Below are 24,926 nucleotides of genomic sequence, written 5' to 3'. Positions count from 1 at the left end.
AAGGAAATGATCACTCAAGCATAAAATATAAACAGATAGAAATTATCTATCAATGATTCAATCCAAAATGATGCCTGATAAATAACATTCATATTAACCACTTAAACCCAAGACTCTGTATTCTGGGAAAACCTTTGCAGAAAATAACAGATCGACAAGCTCACAACGGGACGTTGCTGTGTTGATCGGCTATTTTCAGTGAAGATATTTAATGTAGAGCAAAAACAGAAAAGCGACTAGTATAGAGCCTTGAGGGACTCCGCTAGACACAGTATGGGATTTATGTGGTTGCCAATTTCATCAGCTAGAAGCACAGCTTACAAACATAAAGAACATACTTATAGCTAGGGTGTTTGTGTTGTATGTATTTTAACTCTCCAAATGGTGAAACCTCAGTGAGTATATCTTAAGGAGACTTTTATTTTTTTGATTTTTATTTTATAAATCACTATTGTTTTTGTATTTTTTTTTTTAATTTTTGTCCATTACATTGATAGAATATTGTATACTGTAAATACATCTTGATGTGTAACATGTTTTCTTATTCAATATGTGTTGTGATTTATTTTCTTTTTTTTTCAAAGTATATGTAATTCCTTTAACATGCAATCCTCTCTGACTAAGGTAAAGAAACAGGACTTGATGTGATTGGTTGGGCCTGGGAGGGTGTGGCCATGACACACAGACCTGTCACTAGGCAGGTTATGGAACCAGGCGAACCCAGCCAGGCCCTTCACTGGAGGGTACACAGGAACATCCTTAGTGTTCATTGAACTGTACAAATGTTGCTTCCATTTAAATACAATCAAAGTTGTATGAACGCTTTTGTGGAGTGTTAGTGGACACCTCCTCCGGAAGTTTACCTGGCAAACTACAAGCTGCTGACAAAAAAGAATAGCAACACTTTGCCTTTTTTCTGAAAGGGGTAGGAGCGTGAAGCCGAATTTATACATCGCCGTACAATCGTGTCGCTTGCCGAGGATAACTGATTTGCAACCGAAAAATTAAGTTAATTAATGTTTTGGCAAGCAACATGGTCTTATGACCAGGTATAAATTAGACATGAGAACTCGGTGCCCTTTTAAGCAAGCATTTTTGTCCAGCCTTTCATAAGATTTTTTTTTGTTATCCTAGCAAAATTCCTTGTAGTTATAGACATTTTTTATTCAAAATAAGATCTCAATATACACGATTCTCTCTTTTTTGACTATGTACAGAAGTGCAAAAAAGTCAACCTTCATCAGTTTCTAGGTTCCCCCTCATTTATTTGCTGTTGGCTAAGTAAGAGATCAGTGTACGTTCTCTACCTGCCACATTACCTGACCCCACCAGCAACAACCCCAAAAAGTGACCAAATATGCAGCTTGTTTTCCAACATGGCCCAATTTCCAGGGAGAGTAAAAATATTCAAACAATAGTTACTATTTGAAATGGATACAGTAGAAAATAACTTCTTTACTCTAAACATCTAAGAACAAGATTTTTATAATAGTCTTTTTCCCCATATATGACTAGTTACAAACCTTACAATCATTAAAATATTACTTGGTTATTGGCCATTGTTTTTGCCACACTGGCAACAGCCTCTCTCTTCTACTATTTCCTCATTGTAAGATATAAAACATCTTTGATCAAAGAACTCAAAAAGACCAGAGAAATCAACAATATGCATACAATTCATATAACGTAGAAAATATTGAGTTTACAATCATAATCATTCTAAAATCAACATTACATGGAATTTCAGAAAACTGTATGAGGAACACACAAACACACACTTTTACCTTATATTCATTATAAGAAAGAAATTGTGAACTAATTATATCAAAAGATTGATCAAAACAAATTGACGTGAAACACACCTTCAAAGAAAACACAAGAAAGAAAAGAAGAAAAATAGACAAAAGGATAACAGTGACAATAACATAGTGCTCTTTGTCCATGTGTAACGGTTTGGATTAGGCAACTGGATGGTTTAAAATGGCATGTTGCTTTGTGCTGACCCAATGGAGTATTCTAAGGCTTTGGATGAGTAATACAATCATAATAGACTCGCCACTTTCTTCGAACTATTCTTATTCACCAATTCAGCATGACTGAAGAACACCCAGAATACAACAAAATGTTGTTCTAGAGACCTACTCTAAACACCCACACTTCCATTTGGCCCCACTTATGTAGCCCGAACATGTTTTTTAAATATAGCCCCACTAGTCCACCGACAATATCTAAGAACAATGACACAAAAGAGACTTTGGCTGACCATCAGAAAACAATTCTCAAGTAGACATACACACAAGTTCTCTTAAATATGTTAGATTATTTACACTGCACTGAATCCACAAAAAACTAAACAAAACAAAACAAAAGCAAATCAATTCTTACAAGCCACAAATTAATCTTCAGTCGACCGTAAACCTTCTCAGCCATTTCTTCTTTTTCACCTCTCAGCAGTTTGGTGATCGATCTCTGAGCACAAGAGTTCCTGTCATATTGCAGCTTGGAGCTATTTTATCTCTATTACATCTCAGGCATTCGAGACTTTGGTCTGTCAAGCAGACCAACAGCCTACACATAGCTCACCTGTATCAAGATTTTCTCTTTGATTCAGAAGTCTCTACAATTATGTATCAAGAACATATGTGGACACATCTTGTTCTTTTCTGTCTTACTAAAATAACATACACCACCACGACCACGTTCAAACAACGGCTACAAACTATTCAATCAACACAAACTGGGGCCAAAATGGACCAAATAAATTTAACGTAATCATCATGGTGCTATTGAGACTCATAGCGATGACAATGGATGCTAGATACTCTCCAAGACAAAAAAAAACATATTAAAGGGAATTGTTGATTTTAACACTGTGTAACACTGTGCTAAAATGTAACTCGTGTTTTGGAGATGTATGGCACTTTGACATGGAGCCTGCAAGATTAAAGACGTGTGCTTCAAAGATAGAAAGATAGGCTACAAATTGTGAACAACATATCACAAACATTCAATGGTCACTTTGCTTCTAAGACCACTCATCCAATTGAATCCACTATTGATTTAACAAAGAAGAACAAAATCAACAAAGCAATATGCATGCATATTATGTCATTCAGTGAAATTATCTTTCTCTATGTTCTCTTATCTTGATCTACAAACTACATACAAGGTGCACCTTTCAACCTTTGTGTAAACAAATTAACAAAATTAGGTTAAAAACAACAAGCCCCCCTCCCCCCCAAAAAAGAGAAAACAAACAAACAAACAAACAAACCCACCCTCCACCTCCCCAAATTAAAATAAAATAAAAAAGATGAAAAGTAATAATTCTTGGTCTAAGAAGGTACCAATGTCGTTTTCTGACTACGGCTCCACACATTTACCTCATGTTGACATTCAAAGTGTGTCTGGTGAATAAAGATAAGTTGTCTCCACAGAGTGGGAGGAAGACTACAGTATAATGTAAATAGTTTTCTCTTCAGTTCTGTCAGTATGTTGTTGTCACTGTGTGCATACAATACGCACAACAAAACCACAACAAACTGAGCCTGCTGTTTTAACATGCAGATAAATTCCGCTCCAGTTTAAATATGATTCTCCTTTTTGATTCGGGATGTTACAGGCATGAAGAACGGTCACTCATCTTGGACTGAACGCCAGCACACTCCAATTTGATCTGTAAAGAAATTTGCTTGTATTACAGTGTTATTGCTACTTATTACTGTTATGATTTAGTATGGTGTTATTACTGCGTTGTGTAAGAGGAAGAGAAGGGGTACATACTGTTCTGATTGAGAGTCCTACATCTGGGTCATATACTTGTGACTCAGATGCTCTGCAGATATTATTGGAATCTGGACACACACACACACACACACACACACACACACACACACACACACACACACACACACACACACACACACACACACACACACACACACACACACACACACACACACACACAATAATGATTAAAAAAAAACAATGAATAGTGTGCAATTGTTTACCTTCATGCACATCAATATCAAAATATAAATACTGTCAGAGGAGGCGCAAACCTGATTGGCTGTTGTTGCAAAGGGATTTGTGGCCGATGTGGCGGATGCAGACACAGTGGCTGGATTAGCACCGTGCATCATGGGTACTTGAGGGAGGGAAAGATCACACAGGCATTTGAACCCAGGGCAGTGCATTAATTAAGCTTAATTTATACCACTGTTTATTAATGTCAGTTCTGGGTAACCACATAGCAGTCCAAATGGACCCTGTTAAGGGTCTGTATCTCAGAGAGAATGTCTTCTACACTGTAAAATCCACAGTGATAAAATAATTCTGAGAGTTTTCGAATGTACGGAGTTGTCCCTATGCGGACATTCCCCTATTTGGAATCTACGGATGACCAATGAAACGGCTATGCTCTGGGGTCGTCCTTACATAGTGAGGTGAATTACAGACGTAATCCACCTCCGAAGGCTCAGTCTGTGACATTTGTACAGTCTCAGTTCTATTGAAACTACCGGTAGGCCTACTAATAATACTGAAGCTTCATGGTTCAAGGTTGTACCTTATTGTTACATCTTGAGAGTAAAACAAATATGTAGTATGTACAGTAACAGTACATGTGCATGGTTTCCCTGTAGTAGCACAGTTAGATAAACTCTTAGATAAACTCAGAGACGCTTGGAGAACCTCAACCTGCTACCAGCGCTCCCAAATACTAGAAGTTCACCCCAACAGTCGACTTGTAACCTCAACCTTTTCTTCTTTTTCACCTCTCACCAGTTTGGTGATCAATCTCTGAGAGGTTCCCTGTCATATCGCAGCTTGGAGCTATTTTATCTCCATTAAATCTCAGGCATGAGAGACTTTGATCTGCCAGGCAGGCAGACCAACAGCCTCACCTGTAACAAGATTTTCTCTTGGATTCACAAGTCTCTACACTTGTGTCTCAAGGACATATCTGTGTCAGTACAGATCCTGTCACTTTTTTATTGCCATTTATATTCATTGACAGGCAATTTATATCACATTGCAAGCAATGTTATGCCTTTTTCAAATAAAAAGAAAGAAAATAAACCAAAAAAAAGTACATTAAAATACACGCATGCGCACACGCGCACACACACACACACACACACACACACACACACACACACACACACACACACACACACACACACAGTCACACACAGTCACACACAGTCACACACACACACACACACACACACACACACACACACACACACACACACACACACACACACACACACACACACAATTTGGACCACCTGGTTGTCCTCGGACCTGTTGTTGAGACCTTGCTAAAACATTACTATTTTCCGACATGTAAACAGCAGTTGTCAGTATCGACACCGTTGTGTGATGGAGCCTGAATTAAGATTTATTTAGTCTCTCGAGACAAACTGTTGACTCACAATTTCCAAAGAGGGCACTGTTTTTCCTTTTTTGCTGATGGGTTCCCATATTTAATTCATAATCTTTATTAATAGTGGTTTTATTTACCCTTCCTGGGTTAACACTTAATGTATGCCTCCACCCATTTTCAACATATCTTCAATTGTTCCTCACTAATGCTGATGATAATATGGTAACAGCAAGCATTAGGTGGCACATACTGTACTTATTGCATACAGTGTCAAGAAAGGACAGCATTATAGCACAGCATACCAGGATGATACACAGAGAGGATCATGACAAATGAATGTGCATTACAACAACATCTACTTTGCATAGGTTAATTTACAATTAAGGTTATGCCATCAGTTTGACTGAAACTCACAATCCACTGTATTTTAACAGTTTGAAAGGAATGCCTAATATATTGGATGTGTGTGTGTGTGTGTGTGTGTGTGTGTGTGTGTGTGTGTGTGTGTGTGTGTGTGTGTGTGTGTGGGTGTGTGTGTGTGTGTGTGTATACACAAAGTATGCAGTGCAGATTAGGTTCTAGGGCAAACTGAACACGATATGAGCAGATAATCTATCTGCTCATATCGCATAGTGGGTTGAGGTGGAGTGTGAATGACTACAATGGTTTCAAAGTAAGGAAAGCTGGCACCTACTTGTTGGTGCCATGCAGAATATTGAGCCTGCCCATCATGCATTGCAGCAGGGATTGGATTGAAAGGGAGATGGGGAGAAGAAATCAAGACAACCCATTAAGTGTCATAATGTCACACAAATACGGGAGAAAGTTGTTGTGAGCACAGAAGACACACTGGACTTTCATAAACTTAAAATGAATTAGTTGCAACACATTATGCTAATATGCTGGTGTCAACTCAGCAGGCTTGTTATTGTGCAAAGGTAACCTACTTATTTATACCAGTCAGAATGTCATTATACCATATACTGTATATATATATATATATATATATATATGTATAGAGAGAGAGAGACGCACACACACACACACACACACACACACACACACACACACACACACACACACACACACACACACACACACACACACACACACTTTTAACACAAAACATTAATATATACAGCCAACCATGCAACCCAGAGATCCTGCTAAAAGAAAGAGAGTTGTCTGGAAAACCTTGCTTCAACTGTCTGCAACCTTTCACCTGCAACCCTACATGCAGCAAGTGAGTATAATCAAGTTTCTTCGTTTAATATTACATATATATTATATATAATATATTTTTGTATATATATTTTGAATTTTCTTTTTTTACATTGACAGGACCTGATGAAGATAACAAAAGGATCGAAATGTTGTCAGCCAAATAAAGATGTTTTTGTAGCTATTATGGTGTGCTATCATTTGTGAACATTGCAAAAAAATAAAATAAAAAATACATTTGCAACAATGCGATTGCTTCTTTGTAGTTCTCCAAGGAGTCCAAGCACTTTCACAGCACAGTACAATCGCAGCTGTTGGCCACACAGGAAAGGAAAAGTGGATTTCTCCTGAATGTCCCCTAGATGGGTTTAGTGTAATTCAAGGTAGTCAAGGACAGCCTGGGGAGATGTTGCTTTGTCAGCGTAACACACATGGATGAAATTTAATTGACTCACATTAATTTTTCAAACATATGGAGGAGAACATCGGTTTTGTTAGAATTTGTACAGTTGATTTCACAGTGCAGATGTATGCACTATAGCTTATGGGTCTATGTAAACGACATGTATTCCTTCCTCCGTACATGGGCCAATTGTGTTCGTATTTCACCATCACGGACCCCTAGATAAAGAGGTGGACAGGTACTTTACCCCTGCCCTTCATAAAAGCACTTTTTAACACTCACGATTCAACCCTTTTGATGTCTCTCACATATTGGATAGTTGGCCCATATTATGGTTGCGTCACGCTAAAGGCTATAGGCGCAGCCTAGGCACGCTGTTCTGCTACTCTCTGTCATCTGTGCTATGCTGTGTATTTGACAGACCGTGTCAAATCCGCCAAACATGTACAATTTGGAATATGTTTTAACTATTGGCAGTCCCTGGCACAAGATTGTTTCTGATGGGGGTCTACGACCAAATACATATTCATTTCCATGACATGAAAATGGTTGAGAACCACTGGCCACTTGCAAAATCCCACCCTGGCCAGTGGCCAGTGAAGATCAAACTACCTCATCATGAGCTGATGGGTGCGGCGGTGGCTCAGGGGTAGAGTGGCTGGATGTGACCGCAAGGTTGCCAGTTCAAACCCAGGCTCCGCAGAGTTAGTGTTGAAAGTGTCCTTGAGCAAGACTCTAACCCCTAATTGCTCCTGATGTGCTGGGAATACCGGAGAACTTTGGTGAATTTAACTCTAAACAACTATCCTCTCTCTGTCTCAATTCAATGCAATTTAAATGAAGGTGAAGTAAAACTAATATGCACTAAATTGCGGGGAGTTGGTATGAATGTGTGTGTTTGAATGGGTGAATGTAATGCACAATCTATGTAAAGCGGATAAAATCACTATATACCTGTAAATGCAGCATTTACCATCATATCAGGTCTTACCTGATGGTATGAAGGCAGCCTGCTGCTGAAACTGCATGTTGGCCAGAGCTTGTTGGTACTGGAACATGCCAGTATTGAACATGGTGGTGGCACCGTTGGCTTTTTCAAGTGCAGGTCTCTTTGGTAAAGGAGGCAAAATGGGAGGAAGCCCCTGATGGAGGGACCAGGTGGAGGAAGGGGACAACACCAAAGTAATGGGATGGGAGTGAGGAAAATCAAAGAATGGTAGCAGTGACATTCAGGACAGAGAGAGGAGAGAATTTCATTAGAAAATAAGTTGCCAATGAATCGGCTAAAAACCTTGGCAAGCAAGCAGTCGACTACTCTACCCTTGACAGAGCAGGCCAGAACACTGATGCTAGCTTAGGGACCTGTCATATGACTAAGTAGGGATAACAAAACAGTCATTCAGTATGAGCATAACATAAAGTTGCAAACATTAAACAAAGCTAGAGATCAGAATGTTAAGACGAGCTATCTGTAGTGACAGTTGTAATACAATTTACAATAGAAATGATGTAGTTATTGGGAAAGCTGCACTGCTAGCTCCATGATAATACTATAAGCCACATTAAGACTATAATGACACCTCTTCCACAAGGATACATGCAAAACAGAAAATGATCATGCATTAGGGCTACAACACAATACATAGATTATCATGTCACCAATTAATTAACGAAGGGAATGAATGGAGGTGATGAACTGACTGTGGACAATTAAATGGGCAGTTAGTAGGATCAGGTATGATTTTTTTACACTTTTTATTTTCAGAGAATTGGAACATTTATTCATATTTTGTATTTGTTTATTTTGTTCTGTAATATAGTTATGGCCACAATCAGTTTATCACCGTTAAAGTTCAGTTAATATCTACTTTGATTTATGTCTAATTTATGCTCCGTCGTATGACCACGTCAAACAACTTTAAAAAAAAAATCTACAAGCTCAAAACGGAGCGCATCTGCAACCCGTTGTAAACTTATTTTCCGCATATGACTCCATCATACGACAAAGTGTAAATCAGCTTTAGTCAAATCTACAGTATCTAATCTAACACAGCTAACAGTACATGCCAAGCTAAAAGGTGAAAGGTCATAGTACCAGGTCAAAGGTTGCATCGAGGGGTCGCTTCAGTGATTTGTCAGCCAACTGTGTCTTAATTAGCAGGCAGCGAGCACATGATGGCAATGGGCCAATGGGGTTCAAGCGCATTAACATAAACCAGCAAGCGGAGGTGCATCATGGGAGCAGCAGTGCAGTTTGGGTTGGTGAGAAACAAATAAAAACAAACAAACAATAAAACAAACAAACAAAAATAAATAAATCATTGGAATGCAATATACAGCAATAACAAGACTAAGGCATGCACTTTAATGACAATAGGGTTACTAAAAATAACCATGGCCCTTGACATTGTTAATGAATAGAAATATATTATTCATACATAATATTAAACTACTAAAAGACTGTATGTGTTAATTGGCTAATACTACCCAACATTTACTGTCCCCCAACAGTAAAATGTATATGCAGCAAAACCAACACAGCGACACAAAGACACAGCACAGTGCAGTGGTAGGTAGCAGTTGGCCCAGTTACATTACAGCAGTGGTGGAAGAAGTACCTTTTTTTGTCTTAAGTAAAAGTAGCAATACCACAATATAAAAAGTGAAAGGCCTGTGTTCAAAAATGTTTGCTTGAGTAAAAATACAAATTATTGCCATCAAAATATACTTAATGTATATGTTGTGATAATAATAAGTGGACTAAAGTAATTGAAATGCTCAAGTAAAGTAAAAGTACCTCACACGTACAGTAGTAAATGCACTGCACACACCAGCATGGTTTGGTAATGAAGCACACCATAACCACTTAAAACCTTTCAGAACGACGAGTGGCCCAGAAAATGAAATGCAATGCATTTCTCCCATAGGATTTTCTTTAAGTATTTATTTAAAGACGGTTACGCCGCGGACAAAGCCAACTCGGATCGTGACAAATCATGATAATGAACACAATATTTTTGGCCGATCAAATCATTAGAAAGAAGAAAATAAAGGCAGGAGACAACACTATTTGTTTTGTTTTTCTTCTTATAAATTATTTGATCTGCCCAAAACATTGTGTTCATTGTCATGATTTGTCACGATCCGAGTTGGCTTTGTCCGCGGCGTAACCGTCTTTAAATAAATACTTAAAGAAAATCCTATGGGAGAAAAGCATTGCATTTCATTTCCTGGGCCACCTGAAAGGGGGAGGGACTGCGACGCTCTATAGGGCATAGCAGTGGCCCGGGTTTTATGGTTCCACTGAAAAAATCGACCATTAGTTTTTCCCATGGAGATTTACAAAAATATTGATATAACTTATTTTAGAATCCATCCAGGATCCTGATGAATCATGACCATAAAACCTTTGATTCTGTGAAAAAAAAGAGAATGAAAACCGCTAAACAAAGGGTATTTATTAAATGTAGTATCTATCTACAAATGCACCATGTCTCTGTCTGTGTGTACGGCTGTAATGCACATAACTCGAGAACTGTTCGCCCCACCGACTTCAAATTTGACACCCCCACAGGGAGTGCAGTTCCCAGTCCGTCGAACCCACAGTTGTCCGGAACCGCCACAAAAGGCCCCTGCCCGGGCTCTGGACAGTGCCCCTGCCCAGGTGGCCTGTTATGACATATTTTGGCATGCCTGACACAGAACTCCATATATTAGGAATAAAGGGACACAGAGAGATAGATACAGAAATCTCTGTATCTGTATATGGGCATAAAAGGGATGCAGACAGATGGGTGGAACGGGTACTCTGACACGGGTACAACGGGTATTGCATAGCCGGGTGGGGCATGGATCGTTACTGACTCGGTGATCTTTTGTAAATCTCTATGGGAAAAATGAATGGACAATTTTCCAGTGGAACCAGAAAAACCACGGCCATTGCTATGCCCTATTATAGTGTACAGGTATTTTCAGTTATTGTGGGGAAATCTTTTGGTGAACATAGGCGATCTGATCCAGTGAAAGTTTTCCCCACAATATGGATGCTGGGGTTTAAGTGGTTAACTGTGCCTTAGTGACAAATAGGAATCCGTGTTGGGTACATAGGGGTCTGAAGGGACAGAGGAGAATGTGTGCTGGGAGCTGCAATACAAGCATCAGGGAGATGTTTTCAGGCGAACATTCGTTGACATTTCCAGATCTAAGCTCACGCACTGGTTCTCAAAGTGGGGTCTGGGGACCCCCAGGGGTCCTTGAGGGGGTTCCACAGGATAAAGTATTGATGGTTAGGAACTAAATGGAGCCTTATGGTTCTGAACAACACTGTTGTGTACAAAGTTCTGCTAACTGTTGGAGTTAAAATAACAGTGAGGATTGTGGTCCCAATGTCCAGATATAAAGCATTATATCCAACAGCGGTCCGTGGACGAATGCATAAACTGGGGGTCCTTAAAATGAAAAGGTTTGAGAAACACTGGTGTAGAGGGGAAAAAAGGAGGTTGCCTATTATAGACCCCAGGGCTATTCAGATCCACCAAGTATATTGGGTTTAAGTGGTTATTTCCTAGAGGGGTATTTACCATGGCGGCGGCGGCAGCGGCCTGGTTGACTTGGTGCTGGGCGGCTTTGATCTTGGCCTGCAGGTGTGCCGGTGGGTGGAAGTACTTGCACTTCTCCCTGGAGCAGCGGCCCTTAATGTAGTCCATACACACAGTGACTGTGTTGTCATTGGTGTCAATCATGGTGCTGTCTGATGGATGGGCAAAGCGACAGTCGTTCTCCCCGCGCGTGCAATTACCTCGCTGGTACTCCCGACAAACCTGGCGGACACATGGGTGGGGGCCCACACAAAACACACAGACACACACACACACGCGCAACGTGAGCGAAAGAGTCTGCTGTCCGACTGAGTAGCACAAGAGGCCACGGTGCCAATGGGAGTATGTCAATACAATATTTTGAACGTTTATACACATTTTAACTCGACAGACTGGACTATACTAACAGGCTGGTCCAACCATTACTCTGGATTTATAAACCATTACATTTCAATAATCTCTCTCTCTCTTGTCCTGGCCTCTCTCCACTGGCTGCCGGTCCGGTTCAGAATCCAGTTTAAAACCCTCCTGTTTGTGTACAAAGCCCTCAATGGGCTGGCCCTCTCTTACATCACCGACCTCCTATCCTATCCCCCCTCTACCAGGACCCTCAGGTCAGCAGACAGGGGTCTCTTAGGGGTTCCGCACTCAAAAAAGAGGCTCAGGGGCGACCGCGCCTTTGCTGTCTCAGCCCCCACTCTGTGGAACAAAATTCCCCTCGCAGTTAGGTCTGCGCCCTCCATTGAGTCATTTAAATCACAACTGAAAACATTTTTATATTCACAAGCCTTTCCACCACCAACATGATCCTGCACATTTCCTTTTAGATTATTCTGTCCTATATGCCTGTTGTTTTATTATTGACGTCTTCCGCACTGTATTGTATTGTATTATATTGTATTGTATTGTATTGCATTTTTGAAGCACTTTGGTACAATGAGAGTTGTTTTTAAATGTGCTATATAAATAAATTTGATTTGATTTGATTTGATACACACACGCACAGAAACACTGGGTTATTTCCCTATGTTGTTATGTCCCTGATGCTGCTATTCCTGTGTAAGCCAGTAGGGGGAGGCATCAGCATGGAGCTTCAGTCTAAAAAATCAAGGGGCTCAATGAGGCGGGACGGGAGCTGACACAATTACCATACGACATAGACGAGGTGGCCGAATGTGTAATCTGACTGATCTCATGAGACAGTGTTGTTTTCAGAATTGAAGCAGTTCTTTGTGAGACTGAGAGAGCAGCCCTAACTCCAAATGCCACCATAAGTCCTCTTTGAAGTGAGAAGAAAAGCACTGTGCCTTTTACCAAATGAATGTTTAGGCCTACATGTGTGCATGAGGAGGTGGCTTGAGGCCGATGGGCTGCCAGACAAAAAGGCCACCAGACATGTTATCTGCTAAGCCCTCCTTTGTCTGCCGTCAGGACAGCTCTTCATCCACAGTACTGAAAGGGTACAGTGCAGAGCCGAAGAGTTTGATCAATCCTCATGGGGGCCCGTCCACCCCCCCGCAGCCCCGCCTCCCCGCACCCCCCCCCCCCCCCCCCCCGCCGCAGCGCGGAAAAAAATAAGTTGTTTTCGCTGGTACTTTTAAAGCAGCTTCTATAGGCCAATGTCCAAGCCAAGGTGAGGACTTTCAGGACTATATTATTATTATTATGAGAGAGAGAGAGAGAGAGAGAGAGAGAGAGAGAGAGAGAGAGAGAGAGAGAGAGAGAGAGAGAGAGAGAGAGAGAGAGAGAGTGATACGGAGGGAGAGAGAGAGAGAGAGAGAGAGATCATAGGCGGCGGGTGCGTTTTACCTTTGGGTAGGCTACAGAATTGCGTTGGGGGGGGGACTGTCGCGGCCGAGCGAAGCGAGGCCGCCGCCGCGGATTTATTTATTTCCCAAATGGTCTAAAAATGAGTTCTTTAGCATACTTTTACCAATGAATTCTTGATCAGTGTTATTGGGCGCGTTCGGAAATAGCGCACTGAGCCCACTGTGCAATGCAAACTAATAGGCGAGTGTGCTCCGGTGTGGTATTTCCGAACGCGCCCTTTATGTCACGCCTCAAGAACAACTACAAAAGAAACCCGATTAGGCGATTAGCACTTTTTAACACCTCTTGGACGGCCGGTGTCTCTCAAGACAGACTGTTGCCTGAGGAACAACAGGGGAGGCGCTGTTTTCCCGAATATTTGACGATGGGATTCTCAGATTGCCGGCGGAGAGGTCCAAAATGTTCGGAATTCCCAGAAAATATGTAATGTAAATGTAAAATGTCCACGAAAATCTTCATGGGGGCCGAAAGGGGCCCTAGGATTCTTCATGGGGGCCATGGCCCCGTGGCCCCCACAGACTCTACGTCGCTGGTACAGTGGCGTGCACGGACATTTTGAGGGGCAGGTGCTCAAGTGAAACCGCCGGCTGCCTTAATAGTGTGTGAGATTTATAGATTTTGTGGCATAAATATTATATTTTAATCCAATCGATGTCACCATGTGCCACATACTGTACACTATACAAAACAAATGAACAAACTGTACAAAACACTTTCAAAAGGGCACATTGCTGTTCAGAGGGCAAAAGGGCAGGTGCTCTAGCACTAGCTCTAGCTGCTAGCACTAAGTCTATCTATTACTTGTGGCCATAGCTGAATTGGTGATAGTCCTCCTGCCAAACAGAAGGTCCCCAGTTCAATTCCTGCAGGCAATGTGTTGAATGTGTGTCCTGAAGCAAGACATCAGAGATGTAACCTCTAACACCCACCCCCAGGCCCACACCAACTGCACTCTGTCTGCCCACTTGGGCAGTAATCAGCATGGGTGAAACTGAATTTCCCCCATGGGTCTAATATATATTTGGACCCCCTATCTGAAAATATTGTATGTCAGGGACCCCCGTAAGAGATTTTTTGTGTTAAAAAATAAATTAAAATAAATTATGGCAACATACAAAAGTAGCCTAGGTAACATTGTGTTGCATCGATTTTGCACAGATTTTGAGCTTGTAGATTGGCTACTTTTGAATAGCTGAAGCATAATCATTTTGCTGGGGACCCCCAGGAACACTCCAAAGGACCCCTGTGGGTCCCCAGACCCCACTTTGAGAACCAGTCTATTTGCAGTAGCACACATATGCCTCTGCACGCACGCACACAAATAAATTCACCACCAGTGCCATCACTGCCACAGCTGCTACTGGCTGCAGGTCTTATTTAAAAAAAAAGACGTTGCCTTGTTGTCAGGCAGATGTTAGAGAGGCGGATGAGCGAGGGAGGGAGGGATGGGAGGAAATGAGGGAGAGAAAATGATGAGAGAGAGGGTGATGAATAAGAAATAGGAGGACAGAGCGAGATAGGGATCAAGGGGATAGAGAGCAAAGAGCGTCCCTGAGGAGGTGGTGTATAAGACTGGCATGGGAAAGAAGAGAGAGAGAGAGAGGAGAATTATTAATAGTTCAGGTGTGAACCTGAGGGCTTGTCCGAACAGTTGTTAATCATGCAAAAAAAGACAGAGAAAGCCAAATTTATACTTACCAAAAACAGCAGATCTACAAGCTCACAATGCGTCGCAGATGCGATGTGTTGTGAGTGAGCTTGTAGGTGAGCTATGTCCAGTGTGCGACACGGTCGTGCAGCTAGCTATAAATTGGGGCCTAGCACACAGGAAGTGCTTAGCTGGCCAAACAAATAAAGGACCCGCTAATCATATTTTAGTGCTCAGTCCCCATGGAAACTATCCCCCTGGGGCAGGCAGGCATATCACCATGGTTGCAGCAGGTAAGCAAAGATACAATTCAATGCAGACCGAAACAGTATGGCTACGTGAGAAAGGAGGGATAGACAAAGGTTGCGATTGTGAGGAAAGGTATGGTCTATACAGCGGAGGAAAGGAGAAGGATGAAAGGGGGTTTCAAGCATGGGGTCTCAAAATGCAACATTTCTTCAATGTTTCTTTTAATCTCAGAGCAAACAGCACAGAGGATGGAGTCATGTTCTAAAATAGGAATTTCTCAGCCTTAAAGAAACAGCTTGTTTCCACTGTTGAGCTCGGTATGTGTGCTCGCCTACAGACATCCAGCAGTGTTTATTTAGAATGACATACATGACAGACTAAAATATGGCTGGCCCTTTTCTTTAGATATTTTTAGCAAACCCAGTTCTTTAGAAAATTAGGCTAGAGTATTGGCTCAATAAAGCCGTGTCCCCACCACCACCAAACAGACAGGCCGCAGGTCTTCATCTTCAACTAACAGGCAGTAGATCTTTACTCATAGAAGGCAAAACATTGACATTGTTTTATCAAATAAGAGTTTGAATTTGATAGATCTTTATCTGTTTGTTTCTGTGGCGTTTACCTGGGTTAAGCGTTGATTTAGAATGCAGTTTGCCAACTGGTGGACCGAGTTTACAATCTTTCTACACCTCTTCTGCAGCATCAATCTGGCTCCACTGCTCCAAGCTGGCAATGGAGCCACGACTTCTGACACACCTCAACCTCTACAATTTCTGATTAGTCACGACAGCACTTTGAAATTCAATCGACCCGCTCTGGTTTCTTTCCTCTCTCATGCTTCCTCTTATGCTTTTCCTTCCTTGGCTTCCTTCTTCATCTTCATTGTCTCCACCAGGCCGAAGGCATGGGGGGAGAGTATGTTTTGCACTCCGTCCGTCCGTCCGTCCGTCCGTGTGTCCGTCCGTCCGTGTGTGTGTCCGTGAGCAGCTAATCTCGGCCACCGTTAACCCGGTCGATGCCAAATTTTGCACACACACTCCCTGGATGCCAACGATGAACCTCTGCCCCAAACTTTCCAGAACGGCCTGTTATAGCGCCACCAGGAGGCCGCTTTGTGCAAAACAAGTTTTTGCACAGTACACCTACAGATTTTGTCCAAACATCACGCAAATTGGTACACAGTCTCTCTAGAGCCATTCAACGAAACTGGTCTTTCAGATTTCTCAGACTCCATCCTGATTGGTTAAGATTGGCTTCCAAAGTTCACAGGAGTGCTCAGTTTCAAACAAAATGCTGCAAATCATGAACACATCGCGTGATTTCCGTGAAATTGTGCACCCACATTCCCACTAGGCCGAGGACGAAATGCCACATGAACAATTTCAACTCAGCCTCAAGGTGGCGCTATAACTGGCCGAAAAGTGTTTTTACCTCTAACTGCACGGATCTGTGGATAACTTTGTATGCCAACTCCCTAGAGGCCAAGGAAAAACCTTTGCCTGGAATTTTTCACATCTGCTCTTTATAGCGCCACCAGGAGGCCGACATATGTAAAACACATTTTCTATTATTACTCGTTCAGATTCTATCCAAATTTCACGCACATCGGTACACATGATCTCCATAGTCATGTGATCAAGACAGGTTTGTTTGATTTCTCATATTCCATCCTGATTGGCCACGATTGGCTCCTACAGTTTTTAGGAGTAGCCCGCTTTGTACAAATCGCCACAACTCCTCAACGCAGCGTCCGATTGCGATGAAACTGTGCACGCATATTCCCACTAGGCTGAGGACAGTTCCCAGAAGGGCACTTTTTCTAGTTCCTCCTCAGTCTCATCTCCCAATGACGGTAATAGGTCTGCCCATTGATCCCACCACCCCACCCCACCTCCATCTCTCTTTTCTGTCATTGACCGGTTCCCTCTTTCTGCATGTTGCGCACTTGTTGGCAGGGCGCAGAGACTTCCCCCAGAACCACCTCCATTAATTACCCACAGTCCAACAACGTCATTCAGAGTGTAAACCTTTCCAAGATTCCCGCCCACCTCTTGCCAGTTTCCAATGATTTCCCCATTATCCCAGTGCAAGCGTTTCCAGGGAAGGGCTGCATAATGGATGAGATTGACTTACTGTCCAATTGCAACCCGAGAATTGCCGCTGTTGGCTTCGATTTTAAATGATTGATTGCTTTTGTGGAAGAATAAATTATTTATTTTAGAACATGATACCCTGAAACACTGATGACTTTGGAGAGATACTTTCATTAACGTCACTTTCTCTTTGCCTTAGTCTCAGTAATGACTATATTATGGTAATGGTGGCATGTAGTTACAGTAACAGAAGCTGTGTACCAGATCCATAATTAAACTGTACAAACAGGGACTGCTTAAGCAGCAATCTAACGCAGGCCTATAATATTCAAATTCAGATACAGCACATCAAAACCTTTCCAGGATGTTTGCGTAACAGCAAATTAGGTTGTGCGATGCCCTCATCGGGGGGTGTGTGTATTTGATTTCTGCTAATCTGTCTTTTAATCAGTGACTGATATCAGAGTGAGAAATCAATTATGCAGATTGTTTCATGTGTGTGTGTGTGTGTGTCTGTGTGTGAGGGTGTGTGTGTGTGTGTGTGTGTGTGTGTGTGTGTGTGTGTGTGTGTGTGTGTCTGTGTCTGTGTGTGTGTGTGTGTGTGTGTTTTCCTCACCTCCAGTCTGTCAGTCCTCATGAGTTTCTGTGCCGCAGCGGCAGCAGCAGCTGGTGCAGGAACGTTGTGGTTGCTGGTGACCAGTACAGGCCCACAGCCACTCTGCATGATGTCAGCAGGCATCAGGCCTGGTGACACGGGGCCCAAGTAAGGATTAAATGCAGCGGCTGCTGCTGCTGCAGCGCTGGCATTGCAGGTGGCAAGGCTGGGCGAGACTGAAAACATGGGCTGTGGAGAAACACAGAACACGGGGGATTCGGTCAAAATGAGGAATAGACAAATTAACAGACGATGCCACTCAGGTGGAAGAGCGCATCACTGCATGCCTGGCTGACATCTCACAGTGGATGTCCTCCAACCACCTCAAACTGAACCCAGACAAGACTGAGCTTCTCTTCTTCCCAGCTAAGTCCTGCCCTATGCGGGAGCTAACTATTTCCGTAGACAACGCCCTGGTAACGTCTGTCCCAACAGCCAGGAATCTTGGTGTTGTCCTGGACAGTCAGCTCTCGTTCAAAACTCACATCACAGCTGTCACTCGATCCTGTAGGTTCACACTCTATAACATACGACGAATTAGACCGTTCCTCACCCAGGAATCAGCCCAGCTCCTAATCCAGACAACAGTCTTGTCAAAACTCGACTATTGTAACTCCCTCCTTACTGGCCTACCAGCATGTGCACTTAAGCCTCTCCAGCTGATCCAAAATGCTGCAGCTCGCTTGGTCTTCAACCAGCCAAAATTCTCACATGTCTCCCCCCTGCTCCGCTCCCTCCACTGGCTCCCGGTCGCTGCCCGCACAGAATACAAAACTCTGATGCTGGCATTCAAAGCAACCAAAGGTATGGCTCCCCCATATCTTGCAAGTATAATCGAACCCTACAAACCCTCCCGCGCACTCAGATCAGCCAACGCAGGGAAGCTGGAAGTACCCTCACTAAAAACGCCGGGACAACGCTCCACACGTCCCAAACTCTTCTCCCTTCTGGCTCCAAAACTGTGGAATGCACTTCCCATTGCAGTCAGAACTGCAGCATCACTCCCAATCTTCCGCCGTAGTCTGAAAACCCACCTTTTCAGACTCCATCATGGCCCATAGCACTTACCCCACCCCCTTAGATAGCATTTCTGTAGACTTAGATAGCATTTGATACAGACTTATAGCATATTATGTAGACAGCACTATAATTGCATTGTATGTAGTCATAGCACGTCATAGTACATATGTATAGCATAGTAGTATAGATGTATAGTTTATATGTATAGCTTCATTATATAGATATTCCACTGTTACTTTCTTAGCTTACGCATGTTTCTTGATAAATGTTTTTATGTGATGTATTCCCATGCTTTTTTGTTCTTGCTTAATGTAAGTCGCTCTGGATTAAGAGCGTCTGCTAAATGCCTAAATTGTAAATTGTAAATTGATGGTAGCATTTTAATTATAATACTAAGTGGCATTTAAACCCTTCTAAATATAGGAATGTTTAGCCTGTATATGGGGGTTCCCAAACTTTTCAGCCCGCAACCCCAACATATAATAAAAAATAATTTATCTCGACCGGTCAAGATAAAGAATATATCGACCGGTCCAGATAATATCTCGAATGGTCCAGATAATATCTCGACCGGTCCAGATAAATTATTTTTCTCACCATGGCCACTCCAGGGCTCTGTACCAAACGACATCTATATTTATAATATTTCTTTCAATAGGCGCTAGTAGTAGCGGCCTTCAGTCTCGAGAGACCATGGCACAAGCGCACTTGGATTGGATCAGGTGGTGCTGAGGGAACTTATAGTTTAAATAAGCAAAACATAAAAAATAAGAAAATAACTCTTTTAACTGTTGCTTGCACAGGAGAAAGTTACTGTATGTGTCCATTTGGTGGCATCTGTACACTGATCGAGTAAAATGAACACAGAGGATTTTATTGTGTAGACATCAAATAATATCTGCCTACAGATACATTATACGAGTCGTTGTATCCTTCCTCATTCCTACTCAAATTACCCCTGCTCGAGTTAAGCACGCAGTACAGTAAAGGGAGAAACAAGAGATGGTATAAGTCAGCAATATACTGTAGCACAACAGAGGATGGGACATGTAGAGGAGAGAGAGAGAGAGAGAGAGAGAGAAATACAAAAATAGACACTCATGTCTTAGTAGAGCAAATACAAAGTTCACTCCTTTAGTCCTTTCCTTTGCTGCTAGCATTCTATTGGCACAAACATGTGTTGGTTTCTTGACTATGAGTATGTGTGTTAGGGCTGCACGATTCACTTAACATTGAAATATAGTCAGTTAGCTGCAAGAAAAGTGTGTTTTTAACATTTGATTAAGTCTTTGTTACTCATTGCATTTATCAGTGCCATATCTTTGTTGAAATGGTATGTAATGGTTTAATTGTTCCTCCGTGAGTCTGATGGATGGGGATAAGGGTTGTGCAATGTTCTGAGGGCAAAGAGCAACAGCTGCCAAATAAGGTGTTTGAATTAATTGCCAAGTTTTACATAATTGAGAAACCCATTTTTTTAATGAATTGCACGCAATTCATTCAAACGCGTGAGGGTGCGTGCGTGCGTGTGTGTTTGGGTGTGTAAAGAGAGATTATAGGCTAACGTGTAAAAGTGTAGTTGTGTTAAAAGGTATTGGCTGCCTCAGAGACAGTTCCCCACTTTGAGTGAGGTTGACGAGTGTGATGGTTGATGGAGCGGGTCACAAGTTCTTCCTGCGTGTTGGTGACCTCCGCCCCAGCCTGGGCATCATCTGTGAACAGCAGCAGCCAATATGACATATAGTGAGTAATGAAGCAGAGTCAGCCAGGGGGCTGGACAGCGATTACTTAAATTAAATTATTTTATAGGACAGTTTTATATTCATAGCAGAAATTAGCCTACTGCAGGATGACCCCAAAAAAGTGGGTCAACTACAAGTTAGTTAGTATGACTGGTACCGTATGACTGGTACCGCACCATTGTGATGAAAAGAGAGCTGAGCCAGAAGACAAAGTTCAATTTTTGTTCCTACTCTCACCTATGGTCATGATTTATGAAATATGGGTCATGATTTGCGTTTACAATTGGCCGAAATGGGTTTTCTCAGTAGAGTGACTGGCATCTCCTTTAAGCTCCATTCACACTGCATGAAGCTAGCTTCTGCTTTAGCTTCGTGGTCCCATGTTATCTCTATGCAGAGCAGCTTTTGCGTTTTGAAGCTGAAGCTGAAGCTTTTAAAAGCTGCGTCTAGCCAATCAGAGCACAGCGTGGTTTGAGGAGGCGGAGTTGAGCTCATTTCACAAAACCATTTGCCTCTCCGAGAGCTGTCCGGCCCGATTCTCCGCATTTAAAAAAATACTTTTTAAATATGGGCTGTATATGAAATCTGAATGATATTTGGCAAGACCATAGCATATTTATCGATAGAAATGAAAGTTTATATGAGAAATAAGTTGTTGAAGCGGTGAAAACAGGTTGTGTTCCGTCGCGAGCCAGTTCTATCCCAGTGGATTGGCACGGTTTTCTGGGGAGTAGTGCTCCTGCATTCACCCCCCCCCCCCCCCCGGTTCTCATCGAAGCTATTGATGGACTACTGACCAGTCCAGAACGCTATCCGTCGCTGACGCTGATTGTGGACTAAACAGTGCACACACACACACGGTTGATAAATTAGCAGATATAGATAGATAGACAAACAACTAAACAATATAGTTCCAACCGGTTGTTTTTTCGTGTCGGACCCGCTGCCTTTTTCCCCAGAACTTTCCCCCGAGAAGAGGGGAGGCAGCCCGCTCTGTGGTCGTCGTGTGTGTGTTTGTGTGTGTGTGTGTGTGAGGGTGTGTGTGTGTGTGTGTGTGTGTCGGCAGCTGCATTGTATGTTGATTGTTGAAACTTGGGCACCGTGAATCATACCTTTAAAAAATAATTAATAGCCTTTATATCAGTTGTATGTACCCCCTCTATTTATGCAATATGTTGCCCGTGTTTTGTGATTGGTTTGCTGCGTTCTGAATCGATAAACCAATCGCATATAGATACGATTTATTTGAGGGAATCATTTCAATTGGTTTATTGCGTTAATGTAGGCCTATCGATGAACCTTATAGCAAAAGTTGAAAGACAGTAGATAGCCTATATTTATAGATAGATAGAACACAATCCCCGTGTGTGTGTGTGTGTGTGTGTGTGTGTGTGTGTGTGTGTGTGTGTGATATTGAGCACCGTGGAGGAGCTGACACGGGGATCACTTGCGAGCCAGTTCTCTCTCAGTGAACATGCAGTAATTACCCCCTCCCGGTTCCCACCGAGGTGAACAACTGAACCCCGTAGCTGACTCTGACCGTGGACTAAACACACACACGGTTTATAAATGAGCAGATATATATATAGTCTATAGACAAAGAACTAAAGTCCCGAGTCCCCAGCGCGTCGTGTGCACCGTGTGTGTGTGTGTGTGTGCGTGCGCGAGAGAGATCAATAATTAATAGCCTTTATATCAGTTGTATGATATGCATGTGGACATCCCTGATCCGACCTGTCCTGTCCTGATTGTATTTCTACGGTATGCTCTTGCTAAATCAACATTAACATTACATACAGAGCCGCTATTTAAAATGCCCGGAGGGTTTCGCTCGAGAGCGGAGTGGGGGGGAGATGAGCACTGAAGACGGGGGGGATTGAGATCCGCTCCGTTCGGTTATTTACAAACAAGTTTACCAAGATTATATTATTTATTCATCGATAAATAGGTTATGATGTAACTAAATATATAATTATTTCTCCTCTACAGTCGCTATTTTACATTTTAGACTTTCAAATGCGCATCTGCTCAAACTGCCTGTGTTCTTTCTCGTCTCAAAGCCAGTCCAGGCAGCTCGAGTGACAGGTACCTTGTACACGCCCACTTTCTCAAAAAAAAAGCTGCGTTGAAATGAGTTTTGCTTTGCTTTTTTTTTCAGCTTCTTTAGGTCTGAACGGGGCTTTAGGTGTAAGGTGAGAAGCTCAGTCATCTGTGAGGGAATCTGCTGCTTCTTTTAGAAGAAAGGAGTCAGTTGAGGTGGTTTGGGCATCTAGCAAGGATGCTGTCACCTCCCCAGGGAGGATTTCCAGGCAGGTCCAGCTGGGAAGAGGCTATATGGGGCAGGCCAAACACCAGGTGGAGGGATTATATCTACGCTGAACTGGGATCATATAGGGATCACAGTAAGAGCTGGCTAATGTGGTCTGGGCTCCCCTGCTGGAACTGCTATAGTGTCTATGAGAGATTATTGTCCTATTATAGTTGACCAAATCATATAAACTTCTTTCAGTCAGACACCGTTTTTTCTATTTTTCTCTTTTCTATGTTCTACTGTTTCTAAAGAGCAGGAAAATTATCTACACACTACACAGCCACAGTCCTCCAGGTAATGTAGGACGGACGGGGACAGATGGTGTAGGTTGCCCGCGGCCAAACTGAAGTACCTACAATCACAGCAGCTATCTCTTTGTGGTAGTCTTATGGTCGTGGTAGTCTTCGTGGTTAATCTTCGGCAAACTCTGACTCTTAAAGTGAACGCGTATGGTGGCACCTGGACCTGGTATTTATGCTAACAACTGGCCGGAATAAATGAGTTAAACAACTCATTTTGCTGGGGAACCCACATTGAGAAACACTAGTTTAGTGCATGGTACAGTTTTTTGTTTTTTTTTAGCTGCCATATTAATATCACTTTCTCTATCACTTCCTCACCAAAGGCAAATAAAGGCCGGGTATGTGATATACTGGATATTATATATCTCTGCTGTCCTTGCTCCTAAAACCACCTAACTAAAAATGTGCATTTTTAAAGAAATAAAAAAACGACCTTTTTTTTGTTCAGAAAATGAAGAAACCCATAGGCCTATCTAATAATTTAGCGAACGCTCGATCGCTGTCTAAATCGCTCGGTCGTTGTCTGTCAATCAGTCAGTCAGAGTACTTCCTTAGCATAGAGCAAGACAGCTGCTCGCTTTCTGCGTCATCTCACAACGCCACGACGCACGGACCGCCTCACGGAACCTAGCGCCGCACAGCCCTGTCCTCCAACCTCAATCTGCCCTGCTTTACACACGCCAAACATTCGAACATTCATAATTAAATTAATTTGCGTAAAAAAACACATCTCCCCGCAAATCACGTGTCACCAGTGTCACCAGTGAAATGCATGTTGGGACGGACACAGATTAATACTGGGACACACTTTGCCACGCAACAGACCCACTGTCGCTTTTTACTCAAACCCCCGGAAGAAACCATGCTCGCCACGGGCGAAACAACTCAGACCCTGATACTACTAGCTACTCTTGCGTCAGTCGACATAACTTCTTCTTTGGGGAAGCATCACGGCCAACGCGCGGGTTGCGTGGCACAGGCACCTGAAAGCCAGCTCTGACAGTTGGACGGGGGCATGTTAACGGGAATGAAAATATTCAATAACTTTTGACCATTTATAGGCAGAATATCACCACCAAATTTACATCACACATCAATGGTGTACTTATGATTGTACTACAGCATTTACTTGCAAAAGAAACGTTTAATTAGCCTACTTTTGTGCCCAACACCATCTGTAAACAACACCCCCCTATCACATTACCCACACTGAACATCATTTGCTGTTCATATATTCAGAACGGGTAAGGACTAGTCTTTAAAACAAAGCAATACTGCCTCGATCGAAATTTGGTATATTGTCAGATACTATTGTCATTATATTATCACCACTTGACTTTACCCAAATCCAGCTAAAGTGGAGTTAAGAGGTTTTCTTGATTATTTTCCGTCATTGATAATTAACAGTGACAATGTTCACTGAATCAAAATAATGTCAGGTCAGACTCATAGTAGGAGAGATAGT

The 24,926-nt window shown here is 42.4% G+C and overlaps 1 protein-coding gene across 6 annotated transcripts in view; it reads right to left on the bottom strand.

Moving 5' to 3' along the window:
• Nucleotides 1-3,292: 3,292 nt before the first annotated feature.
• LOC310864739 (muscleblind-like protein 1) overlaps nt 3,293-24,926 on the bottom strand; it is a 98,697-nt gene continuing 77,063 nt past the window's right edge. For 4 of the 6 annotated variants that reach the window (XM_083773466.1, XM_083773464.1, XM_083773465.1 and 1 more), the window contains 8 exons: nt 18,048-18,275; nt 11,594-11,833; nt 9,109-9,162; nt 8,005-8,155; nt 6,084-6,110; nt 4,062-4,147; nt 3,784-3,854; nt 3,293-3,676 (listed from right to left, as the gene is read on the bottom strand). In XM_083773466.1, the coding sequence (XP_083629592.1) occupies nt 3,801-3,854; nt 4,062-4,147; nt 6,084-6,110; nt 8,005-8,155; nt 9,109-9,162; nt 11,594-11,833; nt 18,048-18,275 (840 nt within the window). In that variant the 3' untranslated portion in view covers nt 3,293-3,676; nt 3,784-3,800. The remainder of the gene's footprint in view (nt 3,677-3,783; nt 3,855-4,061; nt 4,148-6,083; nt 6,111-8,004; nt 8,156-9,108; nt 9,163-11,593; nt 11,834-18,047; nt 18,276-24,926) is intronic. The other 2 variants (XM_083773468.1, XM_083773469.1) reach the window with 2 other exon arrangements.

The sequence above is a fragment of the Protomyctophum parallelum genome (assembly GCF_964188405.1).
Source record: "Protomyctophum parallelum genome assembly, chromosome: 9".
In the NCBI taxonomy this organism is placed as follows: Eukaryota; Metazoa; Chordata; class Actinopteri; order Myctophiformes; family Myctophidae; genus Protomyctophum; species Protomyctophum parallelum.
Note: the sequence above shows the minus strand (reverse complement) of the source record. Positions and strands in the feature narration are given on the sequence as shown.